The sequence below is a fragment of the Syngnathus leptorhynchus genome, chromosome 13 (genome assembly GCF_054491065.1).
Source record: "Syngnathus leptorhynchus isolate UIUO chromosome 13, UIUO_Slep, whole genome shotgun sequence".
Taxonomy (NCBI): domain Eukaryota; kingdom Metazoa; phylum Chordata; class Actinopteri; order Syngnathiformes; family Syngnathidae; genus Syngnathus; species Syngnathus leptorhynchus.
Genome location: NC_141207.1, coordinates 8331608 through 8358112, shown reverse-complemented (window position 1 = coordinate 8358112; position 26505 = coordinate 8331608). Strand labels below are relative to the sequence as shown.

Below are 26505 nucleotides of genomic sequence, written 5' to 3'. Positions count from 1 at the left end.
CGCCGACGTTCCAATCTGAGCTACGCTTGCAACGTTGCTAGTTGCGATGGTCTCCGGGCACACACACAAGCTTAATGAGAAAAAGAAAATGAATGGAAGAATGACGGTAAATCATTCATCTGGAAACGGTCGTTCCGTCGTGTGCTTTATCGGCACCAAGGTGCCGTTTGCCGTGATAGATTAAAATTGCCTCGTGTTTATCGATCACTTCTCATTTTCATGGCATTCCCGCGGGAAACGTTAACATGCGAAGAAAGTGAAAAATTTATAAAGATTACTTTTAACGTCCACTTGGGACCGTCTTCGATTACTTAAGCAAAGGCCTTAATGAAAGCTCCACGTCAACTCTGGTGATTTACCATGCGCTGACGTTGCAGGACGGCGTCGGCGTGACCACGGCGGCCGACGAGCTGAGCAGCAGCATCAGCGAGGACACGGGATTTGGCAGCGCCCCCCCTCTGCCCCCCGATCGCCCGGACCTGTGCGAGCTCCCGGACGCTCACAATCCCCCGGACCCCCGGGGGTCGCCGGAGCCTCAAGAGGACCTGGACCCGGCCCCCCCTCCGCCGCTGGCCATACACACTCCGCCGGGGTCTCTCTGTGAGGAGGAACCCCAAACGGTCCTACCCTTGTACCGTCCGGCGGAAGCGGTGACAAAGCCGGACCTCGACCCGGACCTCGACCCAGACCCGGATCCGGACAGCACCTGTGGCTCCGTATGGGAGGAGGATGTCACGCAGGCCTTGAAGGAGCTAGACGAGCGCTGCGAGGAGGAGGAGGCCGACTTCTCCGGCATGTCCAGGTGAGTGAATCAAGATTTGGGGTTCCGACCTCACAACGAGAAAAATCTCATTCATAAAATTGGACACTTACTTTTGCCATTGGCCGGAGTTGAGGTTCCCCTGCTTTTACCGTCATCGTTTTGGCCCGGCCTCTGCTTTGAGCACTACGACGTGACAGTTTATCTTTGCTCTGCGATGGCTTCCACCCAGGTGTGCTTGAATGACGTAGGCCCGCCTCCTCAAGGTGGGCCAATTCCAGCTGGAAGACGGCCGATTGTTTGGGAATTTATGCCAACCGGTCGGTGCACAACGGGAAGGACCCGTCGTGTGGCGTCTGTCGGTCTACCATGTATCATTTGAGTCGTGGGGGGGGGGGCACTCTGAGTGATTGTGCGCTGACAGCGGGGGCACTAAACAGCCAAGCATCTGGCCATCTGCAAGGATTTATGCCCGACTCTTCAAATCCCCCCCCCCCCCCCTCTCTTTGCTTTGAGGCCGCGAGTTGCACTGAGCGAATATGCGGAGGCTGTCTGCACTGCGCTAGTGCTTAGAGAGAAAGAGAGAGAGAGAAAGAGAGGGAGAGCAGGGATGAGGACGGAGACTGTGTCGGCGGCGGCGCTCGGCAGCGTCGGCTTCAGATACTTGTATTCCGTCTGCTTCTTCAGGCTCTTTGGTCCCACGGGCCTGTGAGTACTGTATATGTCATTATTTAGATGGACATACATGTACGCGTTTGTGTGTTTGTCAGCGGGCGAGAGAGAGAGAGAGCGAGAGCAGTGCGCGATGCTAAGTGGCTAATTGCTCATGTTGTTGTGCTAGATAGAGCACTGCAGCAAATCCATCATGACGTGGGCCAGCGTTTGTTTACGTCGGGGTTCGGCAACCTCTATTGAGCCGAGGAAGAGTTGTGTTTTTATTTTGCTTCAACTTATTTTACTCATACAGTGGTGCTTTGAGATAAGAGTGACTTGACTCACAAGCAGATTTTTATTTTTATTTTATTTTTTTAACCCCACTAAAGTCACTTATTTGTGGTGAATAAATAATCACTTTGCACCTTCCCATCTGTTTTCTTTTTGGCTTCTTCTTCTTTGGGTCATTCCAGTCAAGATGAAGGCGAGGCAGACTGCTTCCCCGAAACCCAGGCCTCGCCGCCCCCGTCGCCCTTCCTGTCGGCCATCCTGGCGGCGTTCCAGCCCGTCGCCTACGACGACAAGGAGGACGCCTGGCGTTGCCACGTCAACCAAATGCTGTCAGACGTGGATGGATCTTCCGCCGTCTACACCTTCCACGTCTTTTCGCAGCTCTTTCAGGTAGACCGTGGGGCGCCCTTTCTTATTGGCAAGAAATGAGTGAGAGGGTATCTATTCATAATTCATGGTTTTCTCCCCCAGAGCATTCAGAGGAAATTCGGTGCGATCACGCACGCGTCGGTCCACTTCCTCGGCGAGAAACTCCAGCGCATGGGCAATCAGTTCCTCAGCTCCCTGGAGGTCATGACGTCGCACTCGCGCTGCCCCACCGTGCTGCTGGACGCCGAGACGGTGAGCAGCAGCTCTTTGTTTTTCTTTTTTTTTTTTCCCGCTTGGATTACGGATTACATCACACGGTTCACATCTCTCTCTCTCTTTACTAGCTGGTGTCGTGCGGGCTGCTGGAGACGCTCAAATTTAGCGTGCTGGAGCTGCAGGAGCACCTGGACACATACAACGCCAAGAGGGAGGCGGCGGAGCTGGTAAGTCCTGTACAAAAAAAGAAAGACAAAAAAAAAAAGCCTGGACTTGCCTCAGTAGTGCGTCAGCGGCAGCAAGGGTCTAAAAATAAATTCCTTAAATCAGTTAAGACGGGGCGGGCCAGGCGGGAGGTGCCCTGGAGATGAGATTGCAAGGTTTGGCATGCGTGCTGGCTAATTGAATGAGAAAAGCAGGCTCGACCCCCCCGCAGGGTGAAATATTACGCCGCCAACACCACGTTGTCTCAAACGCAGGCTGCTTTTGTTTTAATACGCTAAGTACAGCGCAACGCTGGCCGAGCAGTTGCCGCGTCGTCTCTTAAAGCTGTCGCTCATCTTTCTAGTGGCTGGAGAACTGCAGGAAAACCTTCGGGGACAAACAGGTCTGCCAGCGGCTCAACACCCAAGCACAGGTAGGCCGAGGGAACCTTCGCTTTCTGGAAACACCCACGTCCGTCCACCAGAGAGGCCAAACTTTTTTTTTTTTTTACGGATTTTCTTAATCCCAGGACTGTCACGTTCTCGTCCATTAGCTTCTCTTTGATGCCCCCAAATTGACGGTTGATGAGTTTTGAGAAGCTCCGTGTGGATTGCGACTAATTCTTTGCTCTTTCTCTCCTTCTCCTTGTCACCTTCTTCTTGCTTAGCACATGGAGAGTCTGGCAGTAAGTGGTTCTCCTGTTTTAATAGACACCACCAAGCATCCTCATCATACCTCTGCCCTGATTGGCCACGTAACATGGAACGCTCTCATCCAATCATATTGTTGTACCCTAGTGGCAAAAAAAAAAAAAAAAAAAATCGATTTTGTTGCCTGGATCCAATATGTTGCCCATACGGAATAGAAGAGTGGGAGGGGTTGTTTTTGTTGTTGTTAGAATTGTGCATGTTTGCTGTTCCATCCCTTTTCAAATCAATTGGACCAATGAGGAGCCAATGAGATGCAAATTTGTGACATCATCGACTCGTTCATACCGACAGCCTTTTCTAATCGACTAATTCCGCTAGCGATAGACTCTCAATGCCCGACATCCGGACGGCGCTGGGCTCCGGGCCTCGTTAACCATTTCACCCCGCTCAGCCATCTCCCCCGCCCGGTGTGTTCTGACATCTTGCTCAGCTCCACTTTTTTTTTTTTTTTGCTTAGGAGCTGGAATTATGCCGCCGCCTCTACAAGCTGCACTTTCAACTGCTGCTGCTCTTCCAGGCCTACTGCAAGCTCATCAACAGAGTGGATACCATCAAGAGGGAGGCCGAGGTGAGCCAAAAAGATCCAATCAAGAGACACTCCAAGGCGACGCTTTTGATGTTGCGTTGACTTTTCACTTTCATACAAAAATAAATTATTTTGTTTTGTATTTTAAATATTAAATTATTTTGCTGGTGCTCGACTGATATTTTTTTTTTTTTTTTTTGAGTCAGCTGGCGATTCCAATATTTGGCAGAATTAAAAAAAAATAAAAAATAAATAACCCTGCCCAGCTAATGGAAGTGTACTGCCTGAAGGGAAAAGAGCGCAGGGCGGTTGCTGACTGCGCAACGGCTGTTCTGCTTCTCTCTCCGGGCTGCATCTTAATGCACCTTTAAGTGGATTACACTACTGAATGAAATTGAATGATTTCTTATAGGGATTGATGGGGTCAGCTGCCGTTAGCGCTCAAATTCAATCAAGATTTTTTTTTTTTTTTTTGCTGCCCCCACTCCCCTGCTCAATTCTTCGCCATTCCCATCTATCTGTCTTCCATCTCCCGTCTCCTAGGTGACCAACATGTCGGACGAGCTCAGCGCCCTGGAGAGCTGCCTGAAGGCGGCCGAGAGGGGAAATGACAGCCAAGAGGACGTGTGCATGCCGGACGCCGCCCACGCCAACACCGAGTCGGCCATCCAGTCGCTGGTCGAGACGTTGAGAGCGCGAGACTTCTGCTCAGCCCTCACCCAAGTCAAAGTCTTCAGGTAGATTAACATCGTCTAAAAAAAAAAACATTGGTGCTTTTTTTTTTAATTATTGTGTCATTAAGTCAAAAATGATGACCTCAGCATGCTAATGAAAGTCTTAGCTTAATGCTAATGTCTCCCGCGTCCCTCCGCCAGGTCTCTGTGGCCCAACGACATCTTCGGCAGCGAGGGCGAGGACCCCGTGCAGACGCTGCTGCACATCTACTTCCGCCACCAGACGCTGGGCCAGACGGGCTGCCTGGCCGTGGTGGGCCCCAGCCGGGACCTCTCCCAGGCCAGCGGACGCCTCATGGAGCTCAACCTGCAGATCCGAGAGGCGCTGAGTCGGGCGCAGGCTCCCGGCGAAGGAACGCCGTGAGCGGCGGGAGACTCGGCGCACAAAAGGGCTAGCTACTTAAAGGATGCGCGGGGGATAAGAGACTTCTTCATGTCGGAAGGTCGCTTGAAGCTAAGACATTCCTCGGCAAAGGTTTGGGAAACTGGGCTTCGGGGTGAAATTTCAGAGCCTGATATACTTTCCGGAAAGTCGACTTCTGTGCCTTACTGTAAGTCTTCCAATACCTCTGATAACACTATTAGCTCAGTGGCGATATAATCCACCACCGAGCTTTGAGTAGCACAGTAACATCGGCAAACATAGTGCAAGAGTCACAGAAAGGCACAAGTGAAATCTTTGGAAAATCTCATGGCGCTGGGCGGAAAGAAAAAAAAAAAGTTGTGCACAAGTCGACAGTTGAATCAAGTTTACCTGGAAAGGTGCGACAGGCTTTTTTTTTTTTTTAATAGATTCCCAAAAACATCACCCCAAAGCCCAAAAATCCAACCTTTTTTTGAGTAGTGCATCTTCCCCACCAAAACCTCATGCAAGATTCCGTTTGCAATAAGACACGCCAGCGTGCCTGGCAAAGCAGTGGGATGATAGATTTTGGTTTTATTTTGTGCTTTTTTTCTTTTTTTGGTCCTACCCTGCACGCCAATCGACAATGCGTTCATAAGCAAAAAAAAGAAAAGAAAAAAAAAAAAGCATGCTTGAAAGAGATGAAAAGCAGAGTATTTTTTGAGGGGAGAAATGTATTTTTTATGATTCAGAGCTGAACCTCCTCGGTTGTAAATGTTGGGCTATTTAACGCGCGAGCGCCTGTGGGGAAATCCTCAGGGAAGTCAGTTGTAAAAAGAGAAACCTATATAGAGATCGAAATATATCTGCCCCCCCCTCCCCCTTCTCAAGGCGTCCATAACGGCTATTAATCACCCGTTTAACCAAATAAGCAGCTGCCTTTAGAGGTTGTGATGCATAGATATACACGCGCACACGACTCGTAACTTATTTTACTCTGTATATATTTTAGAACATGTCAAAGCAGTTTGGGTTTTTTTTTTTTGGTCCTCCTTCCTTGTACTCTAATGCACTGCAGAGGACGCCATGCTCATGTGATGAGTCATTCATAACCCAAACTGATTTTTTTTTAATTCCACGCTGGGATGAACTGCCTTTTTTTTTTTGGTGATGTCACAGGAGGTGGACTGTAGCATCCATATCCCACCACACATTTCTTCAACCTCGGAATCCAAAGATGGAGATGTTTCCCATTTGTCCACCAAACAAGTAGAACATTTCTCCCATGTCGGTCACTGCTTGTCTGGTACATTCTGAATGCTGTTTATTATTTAAAGATTTTTTTTTTCTTCACCTGGGAGAGCTTTGATTTTAGAGGCACATTTTTTTGGGGGGGGGTTTATTCACTCACATTACCAGCCTTCTCTCTGGATGAATAAAGATCTAATCATACATTCATTCGTGGCTGGAATTGGTTTTGTTCTCACCCTGTTTTGAAAACTTTGCCCATTTTCAGACCCGTGACCTCTGAACTGTTGAGGCTGAGGAAAATGAATACAATTTCATGGTACTGCAAGGTAGACGTTTTAATAGTGAATATGCGTGGCCATGCCATCGCTGCAACAAAACATGAACCAAAGTAGTGAAAAAAAAATCCAGCATCCGTTTGCCGCTGAGTCAGATGATGTATTTGAAGCTGAAGGTGCTGTCGCACGAGAGTCGCTTGCCTTTGCAGCGGCCGCACAAGTCCTGCCTGTGCGGACGCTTTGGGTCCACGTGACGTTGAGTTAAGGCACAGCAGCAGCGGGCTTTGTTGCAAGTCTGGACATGAGATGGTTAACAATTTAGTTAGAAAGTTTTGAAATAGTTTGAATGAAAAAGCAGTAACTCACGTGACATGTGATGTCCTCCACACGGTATGGGTTGAACTCCTTTTGGCATTTCCTGCAGTATTGTTTGAAATAAACCTGGAATGCATGGTCACGGACGGGATGGTTGGGATCAGAAACGCTGAGCCATATTTGCAAGCAAGTACGTACTCACCTTGTTGGTGCCTTGAACACACCAAACGTAAGCGCTTTCCCATCTTAAATTGCATTCCTTGCAGTGATAATAGCCGTACTTCTGCTCCAGGAACTAAATTGAAATTAAGACAAGTTGTTTTTTTTTTTTGTTTTAAAAAATACAAATGCTAACTTTGAGGTCAGTCACATTGTTTGTAAACTGCAAAGTTTAAAGACGTTTCTCTCCTTCCAGTTGTGTGTGTAAAGGGTATTTATGATGTACAATATATATATATTTTTTAAATAGCAAAGCATCTTGCGACTTTCCCCAAAAACTTTCCAAACTGATTCTACCTGGAAGCGAACTCGAACTTTCCCCTTTGAAATCTCCTCGCGCTTCAGTTGCTCTTCTAACTTGAGCGGCTTCTCCTCCTTCCCGCCGCCTTCTCCTTTCTCCTCCTCCTCCTCAACTTCGGCGACCTCGATCACAGAAGCTTCGACCTCCTTATCCACTTTGGTCGCAGCAGCCTCTTCCCCGGTCGACGAGGAGTCATTATCCGCTGCTACGAAGCTGGTGATGTTCCGGTAGGCGACGGGGGAGTAGAGCGCCAGCGAGCGCGGGTACCGCACAACCGTCTTGGGGCTTGACGTCACGGAACTCTCGGAGACCCTCTTGCGCCGGAAGTCTCGCTTCATGGACACAAGGGTTCTCGGCCCCAGGGAGCACTGCACCGAGGCATCCTGCTTAGGGTTGACTTGCACGGCCACGTCCTTGGTGTTTGCCTTTCGGAGCCTCGGCGTGAGTTTGGGGTTGATTTGTGATAGGATGGACTTGAGCTGGGCCCGCTGCTGGTTATTGAACGCCTCCGAAGCCTCGCCATAGTGGGACAGGTAACTACTTTTGTACTTCCACGGAACCTCTTTGGACCGGTACCGGCCCGCGTAAGGATTGTAAGATGGATAGAAATAGCCTTCGACTGAGTCGTCACCATATGTTGCCATTTTGTTCGTGTTTTCTTTTTTAATTTTTTTTTCCAAGCAGCCATGCTGAGGAGTTGAGGTCATTTAAATTGCACGTGTGACTTGCCAATTAGGACTGATTCAACGCAGGCGTGTTCCCGCCAAAAAGGCATTGGGGGCGCGTCCGGTAATGGCGGCCATGTTGGGAGGGGCGACGTTACCGATAGATGCAAACTGCTATAAGATTAGCATATTAAATTTTTTACAAGTTTTGTTCGTTGGTTCTTTATCTCACTAGTTACATTTCTTTTACAGATGTGTGACCTTTGAGAACATTGAGCACTTTGATATTTCTCTGAAATATAGTGTATTCTAAATAAACATATCATGAATAATATTAAAACTTGAATTAAATAGATTCTTGATCCAAGAAAAGACATTTTACATTCTGTACATTTTTTATTTTATACATATATTTTTTTCTCCATATACACATTTTACATTGTTCATACACACAAAATGGCTGATTGTTACATTCACAGACTGGTGTTTTCAAGCATGATGTTTTTTTTTAAATGACGAACATTGAGAATTTGTATCTCCTTCATTCTTTCCAATTGGCAATCGAATATCAAAAACATAAAAACGTGGCTTTTAACTTTGTAATTTCTTGTAAGATGTTGAAAAGACCAGAATGTCCGTATACAGTACTGATTTGAAATTATGATCAAAAATACAAAATAAAAAGAGTTGTGATTTGAAATGAAACATTGATTTTTTTTAGCCACATTTTTTTTTTTTTTTTTTGCGATCGATTGCCAATTGAAAATGGAAATACAGGGATGATTGAGGCCTTCCATGCATCAGCCTGTCTTATTTTTTTTTGTTTCTTGTATGTCACATTAACTTTGCGTTTGTCACACAGGCGTAGGGTCTGGCGGGCAGGGGTCCAGCATGATGGTGTTTGGGTCGCTCACCGTCACCGCCCCGTACGAAGCGTCAAAGTCGGCGTCCTCGTCCTGGAAGCGTTGGTACGTGATGTCCGTATCCTCGCCGTCCCGTCGTGCCGGCGGCTCCTCCTTGCCCAGCACCTGCTTGCGGTACGTCCGGTACGCCAGGATGAAGACCCCCGCCTCGGCCGCCTGGAAGAGCGCGTAGAGTAGCGGGAACATGTACATGCCGCCCATCAGCTGCGGCGGGAAGGCCAGCTTGAGGATGGCGGTGCATAGCTGCACGTTCTGGCAGCCCGTCTCCAACGAGACGGCGCGACGGCAGTTGGGCGGCAGATGGAACAACACGGCCAGGCCGTAGCCCGCCGCGTAGCCGCACGTGGGCATCAACAGGGCCACCACGTACACGGACGGCGGGATGGCCGACAGCAGCTCGGGGCCCAGCATGGCCGCCGTCAGGATGAAGAGCAGCACCAGGGTGATGAGTAGCGACCACAGCGACGCCTGAATACACACCAGGTATGTTCACGTGCATGGAAGGGCTTTAACAGTGCCACTCTTTCTACTAAAACGGCCATACCCCACGCCACTACTAGAGGAGATGACAGTGCTGACCAGTTCCTCTAACATCTCGCCGTACTTGCAATTTGGCCATAGACCTGCCTTGTTCTTGTCATTCCCCATTGAAATCAATTGAAAATCCAAGCATCTGAGACCTGACTCGCGCACAAACATGGATTGACGTGACTCTCTACCTTCAAGACGGTGTCGGCCACACGCGTGTAGCGGTAGCGCAGCATGACGCCGAGGCCGATGGGGATGAGCGTGCTGCACAGCGTCAAGATGATGGCGCCGAAGGGCATGAGGTTGACCACGGGCGTGTTGATCCACGCACGGCTGTAGATCCACAGGCACAGCGGCATCAGCACCAACGCCAGCAGCGTCGACGAGATGGTCATGATGATGCTGTTGGAGAGCCGACACTCAACTTGATTACATAGAACATTTTGGATCATCTACCCGTTCTTTTGCATGGGGATAGTTATTCTGGGGAATTAAAAAAAATATATATATATTTAGATTGGCTAGGCCTGAATACCAAAAATGGATTGATGCCATCGACAACTACTTTTTGTGGAAGCTGGACTTTGCTATTTAAAAAAACAAAAAGAAGTGGTGGAAGCAGGCTGGCTACCTGAGGTTCATCTCTCCGTGCACCAGCAGCGACATAATGTTGGACAAGTTACCCCCTGGGCAGCATCCGCACAGCAGCACGGCCATGGCGGCCACGTCGTCCAGGGAGAAGGCGAGCGCCAGTAGGAAGGCGACAAGGGGCATGATGACGAATTGGCACACGACGGCCAGCAGCACCCCGATCGGCCGTCGGATGTGCTCGCCCAGCTGGCTGACGTCCACGGTGCAGCCCAGCCCGAGCATGGTGAAGCACAGCACCAGACCCACGAATACGTTGATGCCGTGACTCAGTGGCGAGTCCCAGAAAGCGGGCACCACGCTCAAGACATCGGCGGCGGGGGGCTCGGACGGTGACGAGCCCACCGTCAGCTCCAAACCTCCCGACGGTGCGCTGGAGTTGGCCATGGCGCAGCGCCCCGGTCTCTCCTTGTTACGCACGGCTCGGCTCGCTACGGCGCGGGGGCGAGAGGACGCGACGGTGCCATGGTGGGCGTCCGTGGCGCGCGATTTACGAAGAGGAAGAACTGGCGTCCCGGACTCCCCTTTTATAGCGCGCCCAACCCGCACGGATGCGTGCGCGCACCAGAGGGACGCAACTTTGGCTGCGCCCGATTGATAGTCTTGGAATCAAATCATGCACAAACGCAACCAATGAATGACAAGCGGATCCGAAGACGTTTGACAGAGACGCTCAATTGGATTTTCTTCTTAAAATGCATCATTTGGACCAAAATCAGATCAGGATTCAACTCGTTAGAGTGTATTTATTGTATATATATTTTTAAAATGTTTTAGGGAATTTCTGATAGCTTTGTAATATTATTGGAAGTCTAAATAATCTTTACTACGTTGTCTTGGAAGGTCAAAATAGAAAAAAAAGAATGTTCTTAAAGATGAAATTGTCTTTGACGTTTCCAAGAACATATGTGAAATCTCAGCATGTGATCAGGGTTGGAGCATCTCCTCATGTTTGTTTGTGTGTCCGCAGACGGGGGCGTTATCACGCGCTGACATCGCACACAGGAAATAAAAGCGGCCGGCCCCGTCTCGTCAGGAGAGGACGGGAAGATGACGAAGAGGAGGGTGACTCAGGCTTGTCGTCAGTCCAAACACAGCCAATAAGCTAATGGGCCACTCAAGGTATGTCATGAAGGATGACTTGCTTGTGTGCATATTTATATATATAGCAATCCTTACAGTTACAAAAAAGTTATTTGACTATTAGTTGCACCAACATGCCATTGTTTTTGCACCAATTTCATACAATAGTAGGAAACTGACAGAGAGAGAGAGAGCATATTCGAATAGTCTGATGAATGAGACCATTTTGAGCTGATGCTAATCTGGAAATGATTGTGGAGATGCGGTCCCTGGCTCAGACCTTTTTAATAACAACACTCGTGTCTGTGTCTACCAACTAGGGCTGAATGATTTGAAAACATATTCTCATTGCCAATGTTTCAGCCACAATGTTAAAAATAACCATGAATTACTCTCAAATATATTTTTGAATGTATTTCAATTGCGGTCAATATATTCGATTATGCTGAAGCTTCATAAAAATGTTCGATTACATAGTCACAAAATTGTCTGATGTTTGGGAAATATAAATTTCATGCTTACGAAAAAACTCTTTGTTTACAAAAAAAAATGTGTGTAGGGTGCATTAAGGTCTTTGATGTTAATGGTGACACACATTGAATGCATTTCTGTTCCCTGAAATGCATCATTGTAATTCTTTGTAGGCTTTTTACTTTTAATGGCCGCGATTGAAAGTCACTCAAAGGACAACGTGTGCTTTGTAGGAGACGGGCAAGATGAGAAATATCAAACCGCAAGATCAAAACACTCATTTTGTGTTATTTGCAATGTAGTGAAAGAACAAAATCGACAAAAAAGTTTTTGAGGTTTTATTTCAAATGTGATTTACATGGGAAAAAAAACGTTGTCATGTTTGTGGCTTTTTTTTTTTTCTTTAAAAAAAAAAAAAGTCAAATAACAAAAGTTATCACACAAGTCACACAAAAAGTGTGGTTACTGTTGGTCTTGTTTTTATTTTTTCGCAACATTCTGTCAAGCTTCTCACTTTCCTGTCTGAGGCACCTCTTCTCTCTTTGTAATAAATAACTTTTAATTTACACATTAGATATAAATATGAAGGCGTGTCGTCAAACCTTTTTCCTTCTTCCTCAAAGCAATCATCATAATCATAATAAATGTAATTCATTTCCATTACAAAAATAGGCAGGCAGGCAAATCAATAAAAGCTTTGCAAAACCATAAATTGGCACCAAAAATAAAACAAAAAGACACTTTCAAATCAGAGGCACTAGTTTATAAACGAGCCACCACACCAACGAGTACCAACACTGGCACACAAATATAACCAATATTCCTTTTTTTTTTTTTTTTTTTCCCCTCTTGGATATTTGTTGTTGTTGAGCATGGAGAATTACTGTGGGCCTTTGAATTGAAATTCTCGAATGTATTTCTTTTTGACAATTCGAAACCTTTCCCAGGTGTCTTTAGACAACTGTGACATGTTTTAAGCTCCAGAATTACGGCACACTTGTTTTAGCTGCTGCTAATGAGAAAGCCCGTGTCCATCAAAACAAAATCAATGCATGGATTGTCCCCTTTTATGTTCATTGGCAAAAAAATGGAAGAGAGTCCAAAATTGGCACGAGCTAACAAAAGGCTACCTCACACTTTTTGCGGCCACTTTGCCATCGTTAGCAAAACAATCAAGGCTATCGTGGTTGCCAGAGTTCCCAATTGTCAATTCATTGTCGGATTAGCTTCACAGCTAAACTCAAACCAAAACAATCAAAGCCCTTAATTATTATAAAATAATAATAATCTATAAATGAGCCTTTGGAAACATACAAATGCTTTGGAGCGTTAGCATTGCAAATTGAGGTTCAAACGTACATTAAAAAACATCGTTAGAAACAAAAAAACAATACTGATATGGACGTGTGGCGTTTTTTTTTTTCTCAAAAGGATCCTCCGTTGTTTGGGTGCATATTGGTATTTTTGTGCTCTTTCTGTACTACCATCAAATGTGGCCAAAATGCTGGCGAAAAGGAAAGTAGTAATTGTCATCAAAGTACACTTGAGAGTAGACTGTTTTCTGATCTTTGTATGCCGAAGAGCGCTCAGGGGTTTCACATTCCCCAGTTGTCAAAACAAGGGAGGATCCCTTCAAATCTTTTTCATTTGTGCATTCTCTTTAGGTGCTTTTCCTTTTTTCCATTCTTTTTTTAATATGAGGAATTTTCTTTTTTTTTATTTAACTGGCCCAAACATAGGTGCCATTGCAGAGGTCAGCTCGCTTGTCGGGTTTCCACATGGAGTGACAGCCGAGTTTGATCTTTGGCGTTCTCTTAGGCCTCTCTCCTCATCTGAATTGCGTCTTCTTTGTTTCTTTGAAATGTTCCTGGGACATTGTGACCCTTAAGAGTCACCAAGGTAGATAAAGTGCCATGCGGTGGTCCGTCTGACTCGAGTGATTGACAGTTTGAGTAGAGCGCCCTCTGCTGGGCAAGCAGTTAGTAGCTTTCCCTCAAGTTGTCTCTGGTGCCGCTGTAGACACGAGGAGCAGGTAGACTTCTGTCAAAGGAGAAAAGTCGCGTTTGGTTCCCAAGTTGTAAAATAATCACGAAATATAAACCTTTAGAAAGGACAAGAAAAAAATGGCCACAGTAAGCAGCCATTTTCTTACCTGCGCACAGGCTGTGCTAGTTTGCTTCGAGGCAGGGGGATCCCGCCGCCGCCTCCTCCTCCGGCGCCACCTGCTGGGGTGCTGGGACGAGGCAGGCCGCTGCGGGGCGGAATCAGGGAGCGTCCGGGCGTGGCGGTAGAGCCGGCGGGGTTGGCCATGGCCTTGACGGGTTGCCTCAAGGCCAGGGGTGAGGGTGCGGCCGGCGTCCGCAGCTTGCTGCTCGGCGGAACTGACGGGGAGAAAGAGCGCAAATTTCAAACGTCGCGTGACGCCGCCGTTAGCGTGAAAACGATGAATGTCGGGAATCTGAGAGCCAAGCGTGAAAAAAAATGTTGCAAACAATCGCAATCGCCACGATTGCAATGTCGAGCAATGACAAAAGATAGCTTAAGAATATTTCCCTCCCCCCTTTTGTCGCTATCGGGGTGAAGAATGTATGAATCGGAACATCCTGAGCTTTTGGTGGAGGATGAGATGCACAAAAACACGTTGAGGAGCCACAACAACAATAACGGTGGCAAGTGAAATACTCACTGAAGTCACCTTCGTCGCCAAAGCAACAGGAGAGCGGGACTAGACAAAGACAACAAACAAGATAAACACAAGCCTTAAGTCGAGTGCTGTGCGTCGTAGCTCGTTATTTATCCAAAACAACTCGGTGGCTCCTTAATGGCAGAAGTTTGCTTCGTTAAAATAGACACCAGAGATTTCCACGAGGGATGGCACGTGCACCAGAGAACGGTCAGAATCCTGATCAATTTGCAAATTTGGCCTTGGCGGAGGTCTTTGATGGACAGAGCCTTCACGCCACGAAAGCGACAAACTAACATCGGCCCTTGAATTTGGTACGCCGAGTGGACGTGGGCGAGCGTCCGAGCCGCTTTGGGCCTGTTACCTCGCCGGGCCGTTGGGCTTTGGAGTTGCTGTTTGGTTTTGGGGGTGGAGTGTCTCGGGAGCTGAGGCGCTGCTGTGGACACACATATACATAAACACTCCGTCACTAAAAACGCTGAGTCCTGTCTTTGCAATGTGGTCGCAAGCCTCTAGAGGGCGCCGCAGCCAAATAAATTTGCCAGCCTCTAGCTCCATTCCAGCAGTCAGTGAGGGGTGAATCAGCGCTTCATGCCAAAGCCAAAGAAGGGACGGAATCTCATTTGACCGCTTATTCCATATCCTTGACATCAATCTTAAGGTCCATGTGCTAGTATTCTCTTTTTCTAGTAACTTCATCGTATAACTAATGAGAACAAATGTAGTACACGGACCCTAGAAGGATATCGAGCGTTTGGAATAAAGGTTGAAATGGTTTTCCACAGAAAGGGTTCAGATAAAGAGAAAAAAAAAAAAAAACAAAGAGAAAAGAAGCGTGTTTAACAACTTGCAGCTTGCCCTCGGACCCCTGCGCCGTGCCACTTGAAACAGAGAAGGATTAACAACTCTCAGATTAAGAGCAATACTATTAACTTCCTCCCGCATTGAAGGATTACATCAAATGGATAGCCAAGCTCTTGTCAGGGGGGGATCCTCTAATCTCGTACATAAAAAAAAAAAAACTCACTGAGACAGGAAGATTTCCTGAGAAGAAATGAGGGAGCCTAGTGTCTAATTTTTATTTATTTCAAAATGCTACATTTTACATTTTTGCTTGACCCTTCTATCGCAATTTATTCTTTTATAAGACTTGTCTTAATGAAGGGAGGTTAACTTCTTTTTACACTCGAGCCACAACTATGAATAATGACCTTTGGCTCCTCCTACAATCAAATGTGTTTGAAGTTGCTGAAAGAAGTTTGAAAAAGCAAGTTTGCCAGGAAACATGCAGGCGCTGAGTATGTATGTGTGTGTGTGTGTTGGTACTCACGAGCCGATTGGCTGTGGTGTCTGGGCGAGCCGCCATTTGGCAGCTGCAGGTTGGACTCGCAGCTTCGACTGTTCTTGACAGGCTCCGGGCCTTGCGGGGGCGCCACATTGGAACGTGTGAGATTGGGGAGACTACGACGCAGTTTTTCTGCAGAAATGATTCTTATTTCATTTTCCTTGACTGTGTTAGGCCTCAAACCGTTCTGTCTGGCTCTCACCTTCGTTCTTGACCACGTTGGTCTGCGTGTCGTGGCCCTGCAGCGAGTGGCGTGGCTGCTGCAGGCGGCTGATAGCGGGCTGAGGCGAGCCGCGGCCGTAGTCCACGGAACGGGCCGGGGAACGCGAGCGCGGCGAGTTGCGCGGGGAGGCTCGCGGCGAGTGGCGGGGCGAAGGGCTGAAACGGCTGGCGGGCAAGTGAAAGGCCGGGAGCGCCGCCTCCTCCTCGTCCTCCAGGCTGTGCGCGTCCAGCTCCTGGTCGCTGAAGGTGCCGCGCCGCAAGGAGTGGCAGGACGAACCCGAGCTGCGGCGGGAGGCCGAGGCGGCGTAGTCCTGCCTCAAACCTGAGCGGGCGCGCGCACACACGGTCGGCGAATTGTGTATTTCGGGCAGAGCGGACGAGAAGCGTCACTTACTCTCTTCCTGCATGCGCGCTAGAATTTGGACGTCGTTGACGTTGTTGAGCTTGTAGGTCGTGGACGAGCCCACCGAGTCTTCGTCCATCTCGGAGGTGCTCAGCTCGCTGTCCACCGACGACTGGGGGCTGACGGCCGGCGGGTTTCTTTCTGCCGGCGCGTTACGCTGCTGCACTGCGCGGCCAAATAGTTGTTTGAGAAGGTTTCACTTGCTTTTTATTTGAAAACTCCCAGCGGGTGACATTGTGGCGCTACCTGCGTTGACGGGCATCAGCTGCTGCCTGACGATGGGCACCTTGCTGGGCGTGGAGCAGGGCGAGTTGAAGCCGCTGCTGTAGGGACTGTTTGCCGCGTTGGGGCTGTACTGACTCCCGTAGCTGCCTTGCTGGTTGTAGCAACTTCCGTAGAGGCTGCGACGCCTGTTAGCTGCAAGCAGACACGTCAAAGCGACACGATTGGACGTCAAATGGCCCGAACAGGACTAAATTCCGGACACGCTGGAACATCTTACAGCAAGTGGAAGCTATTGAAAGTCGGTAGACGGCAACAATGCTGACAGTGTCGGCTGACAATCGCTCTGCGGTCTGCTGCGGGGGTTTATGAAAGCGTACGGCGTGCACCATTCAATAGAGTGCATTCAAGCCAGAGCATAATGCAAGCCAGTGTAAGCGCTTATGTCCAAAGGTCGGGTTCCAGACCCCGTGGGCATGTCCTGTTCTGGAGAGATCATTTCCTCATGGAATCATTCCAAGTTTAAACAGTTTTAATTCACTCAGCAAAACCCAGAGAAATGAAAGGATTGTTTTCTCTTAGGGAAGAATACCCAAATTAGAAAATACCCTAGGATCAATTATCTGGCCTGGTACTTGGGGAGGATCAGTGCCCGCCCCCCCAGGTCAAGTTTGACCGACTGTCCTCATACGACCCGACGAGTTGACCGAGAACTTTTCCTATCAGCAGTGATCGGTGTCGCTAAAGGCGGAGTGCGCATCTCGCTGTTTATACGCTCGCGCCTTACCAGGACAAGAGACGCCTGAGGGGGATTTGATCCTGACTAGGATGGAGGAGCCCGGCTCCGTTCTCCTCTTGCTCTCAACTTATACAATTAAGCACAAAAGAAAGGCCAGCGAGGAGAGCAAACAAGTATTGACCCACCCACGTCGGCGAGGCTTCACTCCCAGAATGACCTCAAAACCGTCTCCTCCCCGTTGTTATGTGACTAAGGCCCAGCGGTAGATGAACAACTGGCTCACTGTGTGTGTGCGTGTGCATGTAAACAAAACGGCTCCCATCTAACGTCTTTCCCTGCGGTCTCCACATTCCCGCGGCTAACAAACACTCCATGGCAACAGCGTGGGCGCGTGTGAAGGAGGGCGTGGACGAGAGTGTGTTTTGCCGAGTCGGCGGCGACGCGAGGGACGAGTCTGTCGGGAGGGTGACGTGATCCTAATTCCACACCTACGAGGATGAGGTCATTGACTGTTGCGTGTCCTCTTAGTCATCAGCAAACTGTTTGCACTCAGCGGTTAAGCCGGGTTGCCCAAAACAGTTGAGTCTGAAGCTAGCTTGTAACTAAATTGACCACGGTAACTGCTGTACAACCCTCAGCAAGAACTTCACGTGACTCATACCGTCATCAAAATGGAACGTCTCACTTTAGCCACGAGGAGGTGAGACCCCCCCCACACCCAGAGTCGAGCGCCACGCTATATTTAGCGGCGGTCAAAGTGTGGAAAAGTCACGTCGGACCGGATTGAGACAGTCCAAATTGAAAATGGCGGCGGCTTACCCGACATGGTGAGATCCAACCTGTGGATGAGCGAACGCTTGGCCAGCTCCATGTCCGGACTGGGGTTGTCCAGAGCTTGGCGGCACCACACGACGGGGCTCAGCGCCTTCTGCAAGGGACTGTCGAGCTTGGCTTCGTACAGCCTGAAAAACACACGACATCAAACATTTATTGTGTGGAAAAAAATAATAATCGGTTTTTGGGATGCCTTTCTGCGCAAGTCAGATTCCTTCGTAACCGCCTTCATGATCAGCGGAAAATGTTTTTCCAGAACTCCAGAAAAAAAGCCGAGTCGCGACTAGCGAGGCAAATCGCAGCCAGCGGCTGTCAACTCTGCTGGGGAACTTTTCCGCCAAGGGGATACCGAAGTTAAAGGGATGAGCCGGAATCCGGTCGGAAGCTAATTCCCAGATTGCAGGAGACGGTTAATCCCCGATTGCCATCAGATCAGACGTGCAAACAAGTCAAGCAATCTGAAGATCCACTTTGGATCTCCCGAACGACGTAAACATCCCACGATGCCATCGGCAGGAAACATCTCCTTCCACATTCCTCAAGTTACAACTGGAAAGTCGGAATGGTCGCCATTTTGACAGCAAAAGAAAAATCTTGTGGTTGTTTGAAGGATGAACAAGTAGTAATCCAATTATTATATATAGAAAGTGTAAAAAAACAATCGTCTCTGGTAATTGTTTACTCATAGTAGATATATATGATATGCTCGTCTTCATGTAATTACATTTTTGGTTCTTGAGCGTCCGACTTGTGTTTGTTTGGCTGTGGGGAATTCCGAGTCGGAATGTAACCATGGCTGCCGGGGAAAGAAACCGCTCTCATCCACCAAAGCCAAGCAATGAACGAACACGTGTGACAGCTGGAATTCATGCGATAAGTGGCTTTGTGTTTCTTGAATGACAACAGCATCTTGTGATGGTTTCAATTTTTCATTTTGCTTTTAGGGAATACTAAAGCATATTTGGGTCATTTGAATTCTCATGGAATTATACAGGACATGTAATAACTTGTTAGTGACTATGGCTGACTGAGTACACTTAACTAGAAATTGTTTTAGTACCGCTTCTTTGGCACAATTGAATGGTTGCAGAATTATTTTCCCATGACTATATATTATATATAACATGAAATATGTTTGTAGATACATAGGGGGACAATATATTTCTTGGGTGTATCCGGGTTGATTACAGAAATTGCCTTTGAATTTTTTCACTTTTCTATCTGGAACCCTCGGAAGAAAAAGTTAGGAGCCTCCTGATCTCGTGTGATCCACAAACAGATCAACACTGTCCAGTTTGTGTTTGGGGATTTGGGGCCCAGGTTGCGTTCACGGGACACGACCCAGCGTCAGTCAGTCAGTCAGTCAGTCAGTCAGTCAGTCAGTCAGTCCCACTCACCAGCTGTCGTCGTCTTCGTGCAGACAGTCCATGTCCTCCAGGTCCAAAACGTCCACCTGGTCCAGAATGGACGTTTCGCAATCGTCGTCCAAGCACCGCGAGTTCCGTGCCGACCCGGAGGTGGCCGCAGAGGCGCCTTCGCTCTCGTACGGCCTGGTGAAGCTGACGCCGTCGTAGGAGAGCCTCGGGCTTCGGCAGTGGCGGTTCTCCAACAGGTCGCCGTAGCCGAACCCCACCCCGGGAGCGAAGCCGTCGCCCCCCGATAACAGCCCCGATGACGACGACAAGGGCTCGTAGCCGGCGCTGTGAGGTCTGTGGTGGGCCGACATCATCATGGAGCGACCCCGGAGCTGCTCGTTCTGCTTCTCGAGCTGCTTGACCAAATCCTGGAGCTTCCTCACCTCCAAGTCGGCGTTAATATTCGAGTTGATGTCCTCCATGGCGAAGTCCTCCCTCGCTAACCCTCACTCAGCGCCCCCCCTCCCCGAGGGAAGAAAAGGCGCTGGTCCGGGGTTGATCGACGGTTCCTCGGAACTCCCTCCCTGTCCGTGACGTCCTTCGTGTCTGCCGCAGAGACGTCGATCACCCGCGGTGGTTGTTTAGCGGAGTTAAAAAGCTTAACATTGTCTAGCGGGCTGGCCTGCCCTCCCTGCTCGGCCCTTTCCACAACACACGTCACAACGTTTGAGACAAGCTCTGGCAGCTGATGTCACTCCCGGACGGGGGCGCGCGCATAACCAACACCTATTTGCTCGTTCATGACAAGAAGAAAAAAACAAAAACCTCCTGTTGCGCAACTTTTTACTCGCTTCTCGATGAGAATTCATGTGTAATGTAGATACTGTATTTTGTTTCTTTTTTTTTTTTTTCATTTTTCCACGGTAATTTATTTTCTGTGTGTGGCGATTGATACCACAGGAGGGCGCTCTGGGACAAGGCATTTCCGGTAGAAATAGGAAGTCCCAAGTTGCCGTAAAGTGCCAGGTTCTAGTGGGTGGCCAGGGAGATAACCTATTCAATCTTTTATGTCTTTTTGGTTTTGGTCACTTCTCCGTAACGTGTCTATAATAAATATTGTAAACTGCAATACGTCAGCAGTAAAGAATACAAATGTATTTGAGGAAAGGCCATAAAATGTCAATACAATCCCAAATATTAAGAGTTGTAATTCAAACCAAAGAATAACAATCACATTTGTGATTAACATCCATGAATGTATCCATTTTGTCAAACTTCCCAAACACAAAGTCATGAATATCAAACATCTCTGAGCTGACTCTCAATAAACAAAGCAAAAACAAATCTCAGCTTTCCATCAATTTATCCATTTTGTCAAACTTCCCAAACGCAAAGTGATGAATATCAAACATCTCGAACCTGACTCCCAATAAACAAAGTAGGAGGAACAAAACAAATTTAGTCAAATTTTCAGTTTTGATCTAGCCAAGTCAATTTGCTGAGACAGTGCGGAAAAATTAAGCTAGCTGAGTCCATACAATGGAAGAATATGGCATATAGTCAAAATAATAATTAAAAAAAATCACTAGTTATTTATCTCGTTTACAATGCACATCTTGTCACCCTGTGTGCGTTCTCATGTGTCTCTCCAGATTGCGTTTTACCAAAAACCCATTGGCGCAAAGCAAACAAGAGATTGAATCATTTTGAACGGGGACACTCTTGTTGCTTTTGTGCGTGTCCATGTGGCGCTTCAGGTCGTAGCTAAAGATAAAGGCCTTACCGCACACGTTGCACCCATAAGGCCTGACACCCGTGTGAATCCGAACATGTTTGTTCAGGCCATGCTTCCTGAGGAAGGTTTTCTTGCACACGGGACAGCTGAACGGCTGAGAGTCTTGTTGCTGGTTTCTCCTTCTCGCTGTGCCGCGCTGAGAGAAGGATTCGCTCTTTGTCGGATGTGGAACGTAGCTTTTGGAGTTTGCCGGAGTCACTTTGGCGGCATCGGGCTTGGAAGACACTTTGTGTTCCTTGGATTTTTTGCAATGCTTGCCATTAGCTTCACCTTGACTTAGCTTCTCCACACTTTGGCCATTAGCTTTACCGTGACTTCGCTTCTCCACACTTTGACTGTAGTGAAACTGGGAGGCTTGACCTTGGTCCTCTTCATTCTTGAAATCACTCAAAGGGAAGGTGTTAATGCCAACCTCCTTCATCTTGTGCATTGAAAGCTGATCCCCATCCTGACAGCTCTGAATGTTTTTTTCTTCTGTTTTTATCAGGCTTTGGGTCTGGAGGCATTCTTCCTCGCGGTACTGCTGCCGCTCAGATGGACCGGCTTCTGGACTCGCCGGCAACACCCCCTGCAAGTCTTCAAGCAAATACAGACAGGTTTGGAAAATTTATTAAGCTCTCTTCCCTCTCTCTCTCTCGTAGGACAGATTTTATTTGAGGTCCTCACCATGGCAAAAGAACATAAATACATCAAAAGTACAAAAATCAAGTAAAAAGTCAGACAAAACCATCAGGATGTAGGGTTACAGCCATCAAATATTTGGAGCATTCGACTAACAGTCGAATTGATAAATTTGATTTAAAAAAGCACTTTACAATGATTTAATGCAATAACGTCAAGTACAGGTATTGCTTTTGTCCACTTAGGGTCGCCATTTTCACGTTTCGTTGTTATCTAGTAGGCGGCGGTACCTTAACGAGGCCCCTGAAGCCTCCTAAAAAATCTATCAAAAAAAAAAAATAGTTAACAGACCTTCTCGCGGAAAGACATTACTAGCCCTTAGGAGGGTATGGAGCAGTTCGTCTTGTCGCGCTTTCTCCTGTTTTGTCCGTTGAAGTTCCTCCTCATACTGTAATATGGTTTTCTCTAAAGGTTGAAAGATACCCTCCACAGCAACGTTTAGTTGCTGCTTCATTAACTCCTTCAGCATTGTGACTTTTAGACTACACATTTTAACTCAACCGGGCAAATTTTGAATGTGTCCATACGTTGTTGTTCGCATGAATTAAACGTACGAAATAAAAAGGACCGTTAAACAGTATACTACTGCTGCCTTTTTCTTCTTCGCTCGCTGTTTTGTAGTAGCTAATATCCGTGACGCTACACTGCTGCCCTCTAAAGGAAGTTGGTTACTAGCATGAATATTACACGCAGGTCCCAAACATGAAGGAAAAACAATATAAACGGCCTACATTTTTTGATGAATGACATTTATTTCATCTTTATATACAGGTAAGGCAATTGAAAGCATCTTCATTACAATCCCGAGTAAGCTGCAGTCAGCAGAGTGAAAAAAAACAACACAAAAAAAACCAGCAACTGTACAGTGATATATTACGTTCAAAGAAAGGGCAGCTATCATGTTCAGCAGACCTTACATCATTTTTACAGGTCAAGTCAACCACAAAATTGTATTTATAATCATCAAATATATTTGATAGGTTTGCTCATAATTCATTTTGGGGGAAAAAAACAAAAAACAAGGCGGCTCGATGGAACACTGGGTAGCACGTCCGCCTCACAGTTAGGAGGGTGCTGGTTCGATTCCACCTCCGATCCTCCCTGTGTGGAGTTTGCATGTTCTCCCCGTGTCCGTGTGGGTTTTCTCTAGTTTCCTCCCACATCCCAAAAAACATGCTTGGTAGGCCGATTAGCCACTCCAAATTGCCCTTAGGCGTGAGTGCGGATGGTTGTTCGTTTCTGTGTGCCCTGCGATTGGCTGGCAAGCAGTACAAAAAATGGATGGATGGAAAAAAAGAAAAAAAAAAAAAAAAACATGCGCACCCCCCCCAAAAAAAGAGAAACTGCTACTTTTCTTTTTGACCTCAATTGGACAAACTGTGAGCTTGTTACAAAGTTACTTTGTCAGTAGTCGCCCGTCCTGCCTCTTCCGTTGTACTTTTGTTCTCCCCAGAACAATTGTGAATTTTCATTCCGTTCTTAAAACGGAATCTGTGATGACACACGTTGCACTGATAAGGTTTTTCCCCGGTGTGTATTCTCATGTGAATTGGGATGTACGCTTTTTCGCTAAATCTTTTTGCACAAACTGGACACCTAATGTTCTTTTCCGAGCGTGACCTGTTGCGTTTTTTCACACGTTTCTTTGAATAGTCAGGTTCCACGTCTGCGAGTGCGGTCATCTCTAACTTTACAGGTTTTACCATTGTCTGTGTCGTCTTCTCCGATTGGTCGAGTTTTTCGATTTTGTGCGTCGTCTCCTCTGATCGCTCGAGTTTTTCAATTTTAGGTGTGGTCTTCTCTGATTGGTCAGGTTTTTCGATTTGATGTGTGGTCTTCTCTGATTGATCAGGTCTTTTAATTTGATCTGTGGTCTTCTCTGATTGGTCAAATTTATCCATCGCGTGTGTTGTCTTGGCTGACCGAACAGATTTCTTGTTTGCGTGCGTCGCCATGTGCGCAGCGAAAGCCGATCTTCTGACAAAACCTTGACCACAAACTGGACAATGCCAACCAGTGTGTATCATCATGTGTTTGTTCAAATATTCCTTTAAACTGAATCTTTTTTCACAGAATACGCACATGTAAGGTTTCTCTCCGCTGTGTTGCATCATGTGTCTTCTTAAACCGGCTGACGTCGCAAAGGTTTTGTTGCAGTCGGAGCAGTGCCTGTTGTCATAGTTCTTGTCGGTGTGTCGTCTTAGGTCTGAGCCCAACTTGGCTCTCGTCGGGGAAGCAGAGCTGCCGGCTTCTTGTGCCTTGAAGGAGAACCTTTCACATTCAAAGGAGGAAGCGAAAGGTTTCTCACTTTCCGAATCCAAGTCGTCGGATATTGGCGCCTCCTCCGAGTGACTCCTCCCTTGATGTTGCTCTCCATCTGTACTGCTCCAACAAGCTCCAGCAAGGTAGGGAGCCTCTTCAGAATTCTCCACCGGCCGCATGTCTGCGTTGTGTAAGGAGAGTAAAATATGATGAACAAAAACGGCAAATACCCATTTAAAATTCGGGAAATCGTTTTTGGATTCAAATGATCGTTCCACTTTAAAACGAATCGCTATTATCTGGCATGGTGTATCGAGAAACCCGTCGAATCGTCTTTTATCGGAGAGATGCCCCGCCTCCATTTAAAATGGTCGCCGTGTATCATATTACCTTTAAACTTCTTTTTAGTCCTCAAAGCTTCTTCGGCATCGTCGCTATAATACGTGTCAGAAGAGTTCAGCGTCGCGTTGTCCACGGCTGGTTCCGACACCGGATGGTCACCGAGTTCTTCCTCGTCTTTCACCGGGCAGGAATTGAACGCTTTGTCGTCTACGTGCAATTTTATGTGGGATATCAGTTGGCCTCGAGTCAGGAAGTCTCTCTGACAGACTGAGCACTGAAAAGGGATCTGGCCGTAGTGCTGCTTCTCGTGGCTCATCATGCTCTCCTTGAAGGCGAAAGCTTGTCCGCAAATAGAGCAAGAGAAAGGTTTCTCTCCGGTATGTATGACCATGTGTGCGATCAAATTTTCATTGGAGGGACACTTTTTGCCGCATTGAGGACATTGATGTTTCTTGTTGCTCTCCAAAGCTTCTGCGGTGTGATTGGTACCAGAGAGTGGAGCTTGTGATGTTCCTGTTGTCTGCCTTGTATGTTTTTTCATATGTCTCTTGAGATGATGCTTCAAGAAGAATCTTTTCGCACAAATGGGGCAAGCAAAGGCTTTATTTCTCACGTGTGTCTCCGTGTGCTTTTTCAAGCCTTTTTGACGTTGAAATGTTTCCTCACATGGAGAGCTGTTCAGTTCAATGTTGTCACCTTCGGAATTCTTATCTGAAGATTCTGCTTGTGATTCTTCATCGGCTTCCGGATGTTTCTTGGCGTCTTTCTTCACAAAATGCTTCGAGGAGTGTTGTTTTTCTCCCATGTGATTTTTCCTTTTTTTTGGGTTGTAAAACGTTTTCTGACTCTGGGAGCATTGAGAATCTTTGTTGTCGTGATGCGTCATATCACCTTGATATTCCTTCCGAGTCTTCCGGTTGTCATCGCTGTGATCAGTGGCGGAAGTGTCTGACGCAATGTCGTCTATATCAGACAAAGGAGCGAAGAGGCTGTCTGGTTCCGATTGGAGATCCTCACAGTGTTCTCCGTCCACTTTAGGTTTGCCCTCTTCGCTTGGAATGTGCTCGAACAGCTCAGAAATCTTCCCCGCATGCAGACTGCTCTGCACGTCCTCCACTTCCTTTATATTGCTCGGTTCCTCCAGCTGCTCAGAAGGAATTTCTTTTCGGCTATCCTGTTGTGCAGCTGCACCGCACAAAGGAAGAGAAACATGATTAAAACTGATATTTGGGTTAAACATCCATAAGATAAAGCGAGCTACGGCCTTGTAACAATAACACAAGGTCTCTGATAACTTTAGGCCATGAAGTCCTGTGGATGAAGATGAATTCATTAAGTACTTTGATTCATTTCTTTGTTTGGCTGTGGTCGTTTCCAGTCCAAACAAATTGGCCCAGGGAACAAACCCACCTTGAAAGACCAAGAAGTTTAACCGGCGGGGGTATCACGCAAACATTCCTAGAGTTGATGTCTTCAATAATTCGATTTAATTAGGTCTACAAACAAAGTAAAATGTTCAAACCTTGGCGCAGTTGAATACGAAGGTCCGCGACCGTGGCGACGAGTTCATTTTGTCTTCGCTCGTTCTCCTCTTTGTCCCGACAGAGTTTCTCTTCGTAGTCTGCTATAGTTCTCTCAAATAGGTCAAATATCTCTTCGGCGGCCAAGTTCAGACGCTCCTTCATTAAGTCTTTCAACATTTTGACTTTACACATGTTAACGTCGTCACGCAAGCTTTGTGGCAGCTAACGTTAATCTCGGCGGGCACGTTGTTCTGCTGTGCTACTGATTTCGTTCTTGTTGTTTATTTGAGGGTAACGTCTGACGTTCGAGGTACTTACCGCCACCTGGTGTGCTGGAGAGTAGGCCAGAGTGCGCATGCGCAAAGACGTTTCTGTTTCTCCTAAAAATAATATAGCTTTGAACTTAATCTCTTTAGCCTTCCATACATTTTAGAATAAAATATTGAATTAAATCTTTTTATCTAAAAATAAAAGTATATTTATGTGAACGATATGTGTTTGTCTTTCACTAGCAGAAGGGCAGCACCAATTTTGTCTGTGTGGTCAGATTTCAGGAAATCCCAGTTTGGACCTTAAAGCCAGTGTACACAGAACATTTCGGTTCATAATATGT

The 26505-nt window shown here is 47.2% G+C and overlaps 6 protein-coding genes and 1 long non-coding RNA gene across 18 annotated transcripts in view; 2 read left to right on the top strand and 5 right to left on the bottom strand.

Annotated features, from left to right (window-relative positions):
* The window catches only part of fryl (furry homolog, like), a 39604-nt gene extending 33735 nt beyond the window's left edge, over positions 1-5869 (top strand). For 9 of the 10 annotated variants that reach the window (XM_085927386.1, XM_085927391.1, XM_085927392.1 and 6 more), the window contains 8 exons: positions 378-802; positions 1888-2095; positions 2177-2326; positions 2419-2517; positions 2859-2927; positions 3662-3772; positions 4274-4467; positions 4606-5869. In XM_085927386.1, coding sequence (XP_085783512.1) covers positions 378-802; positions 1888-2095; positions 2177-2326; positions 2419-2517; positions 2859-2927; positions 3662-3772; positions 4274-4467; positions 4606-4828 — 1479 coding nt within the window. In that variant the 3' untranslated portion in view covers positions 4829-5869. Of the gene's footprint in view, positions 1-377; positions 803-1887; positions 2096-2176; positions 2327-2418; positions 2518-2858; positions 2928-3661; positions 3773-4273; positions 4468-4605 lie in introns of those variants that run through there. The other variant, XR_015067858.1, reaches the window with a different exon arrangement.
* Positions 5870-6375: 506 nt separating this feature from the next.
* On the bottom strand, positions 6376-7920 carry zar1 (zygote arrest 1). Its single transcript, XM_085927403.1, has 4 exons — positions 7165-7920; positions 6851-6943; positions 6700-6774; positions 6376-6628 (listed from the first exon to the last, which is right to left on the bottom strand). Exons 1-4 carry the CDS (start codon positions 7873-7875, stop codon positions 6485-6487), a joined length of 1023 nt encoding a protein of 340 aa, XP_085783529.1. The 5' UTR covers positions 7876-7920; the 3' UTR covers positions 6376-6484.
* A 304-nt stretch (positions 7921-8224) lies between these two features.
* Positions 8225-10380, bottom strand: slc10a4 (solute carrier family 10 member 4). The gene is made up of 3 exons (XM_085927402.1): positions 9916-10380; positions 9476-9686; positions 8225-9224 (listed from the first exon to the last, which is right to left on the bottom strand). The coding sequence occupies exons 1-3, from the start codon at positions 10317-10319 to the stop codon at positions 8688-8690; spliced, it is 1152 nt and encodes a 383-aa protein (XP_085783528.1). The 5' UTR covers positions 10320-10380; the 3' UTR covers positions 8225-8687.
* LOC147047451 (uncharacterized) lies at positions 8698-24217 on the top strand. Its single transcript, XR_015067859.1, has 4 exons — positions 8698-9239; positions 10903-11054; positions 21572-21680; positions 23970-24217. It is a non-coding gene; the product is annotated as an uncharacterized LOC147047451 (long non-coding RNA).
* slain2 (SLAIN family member 2) lies at positions 11811-20045 on the bottom strand. Of its 3 annotated transcripts, XM_085927400.1 has the most exons (10): positions 19332-20045; positions 17920-18062; positions 16386-16556; positions 16131-16304; positions 15717-16058; positions 15500-15646; positions 14534-14605; positions 14173-14211; positions 13639-13867; positions 11811-13526 (listed from the first exon to the last, which is right to left on the bottom strand). In XM_085927400.1, the coding sequence occupies exons 1-10, from the start codon at positions 19769-19771 to the stop codon at positions 13466-13468; spliced, it is 1818 nt and encodes a 605-aa protein (XP_085783526.1). In that variant the 5' UTR covers positions 19772-20045; the 3' UTR covers positions 11811-13465. The 3 variants fall into 3 exon arrangements, with proteins under 3 accessions (XP_085783526.1, XP_085783524.1, XP_085783525.1); XM_085927398.1 differs by lacking the exon at positions 14173-14211 and having other exon boundaries at positions 19332-20044; XM_085927399.1 differs by lacking the exons at positions 14173-14211; positions 14534-14605 and having other exon boundaries at positions 19332-20044.
* Positions 20483-22367, bottom strand: LOC147047452 (uncharacterized). The gene is made up of 2 exons (XM_085927405.1): positions 22057-22367; positions 20483-21660 (listed from the first exon to the last, which is right to left on the bottom strand). The coding sequence occupies exons 1-2, from the start codon at positions 22253-22255 to the stop codon at positions 20909-20911; spliced, it is 951 nt and encodes a 316-aa protein (XP_085783531.1). The 5' UTR covers positions 22256-22367; the 3' UTR covers positions 20483-20908.
* Positions 22520-26153, bottom strand: LOC147047450 (uncharacterized). The gene is made up of 3 exons (XM_085927395.1): positions 25892-26153; positions 24418-25554; positions 22520-24208 (listed from the first exon to the last, which is right to left on the bottom strand). The coding sequence occupies exons 1-3, from the start codon at positions 26082-26084 to the stop codon at positions 23154-23156; spliced, it is 2385 nt and encodes a 794-aa protein (XP_085783521.1). The 5' UTR covers positions 26085-26153; the 3' UTR covers positions 22520-23153.
* Positions 26154-26505: the final 352 nt, after the last annotated feature.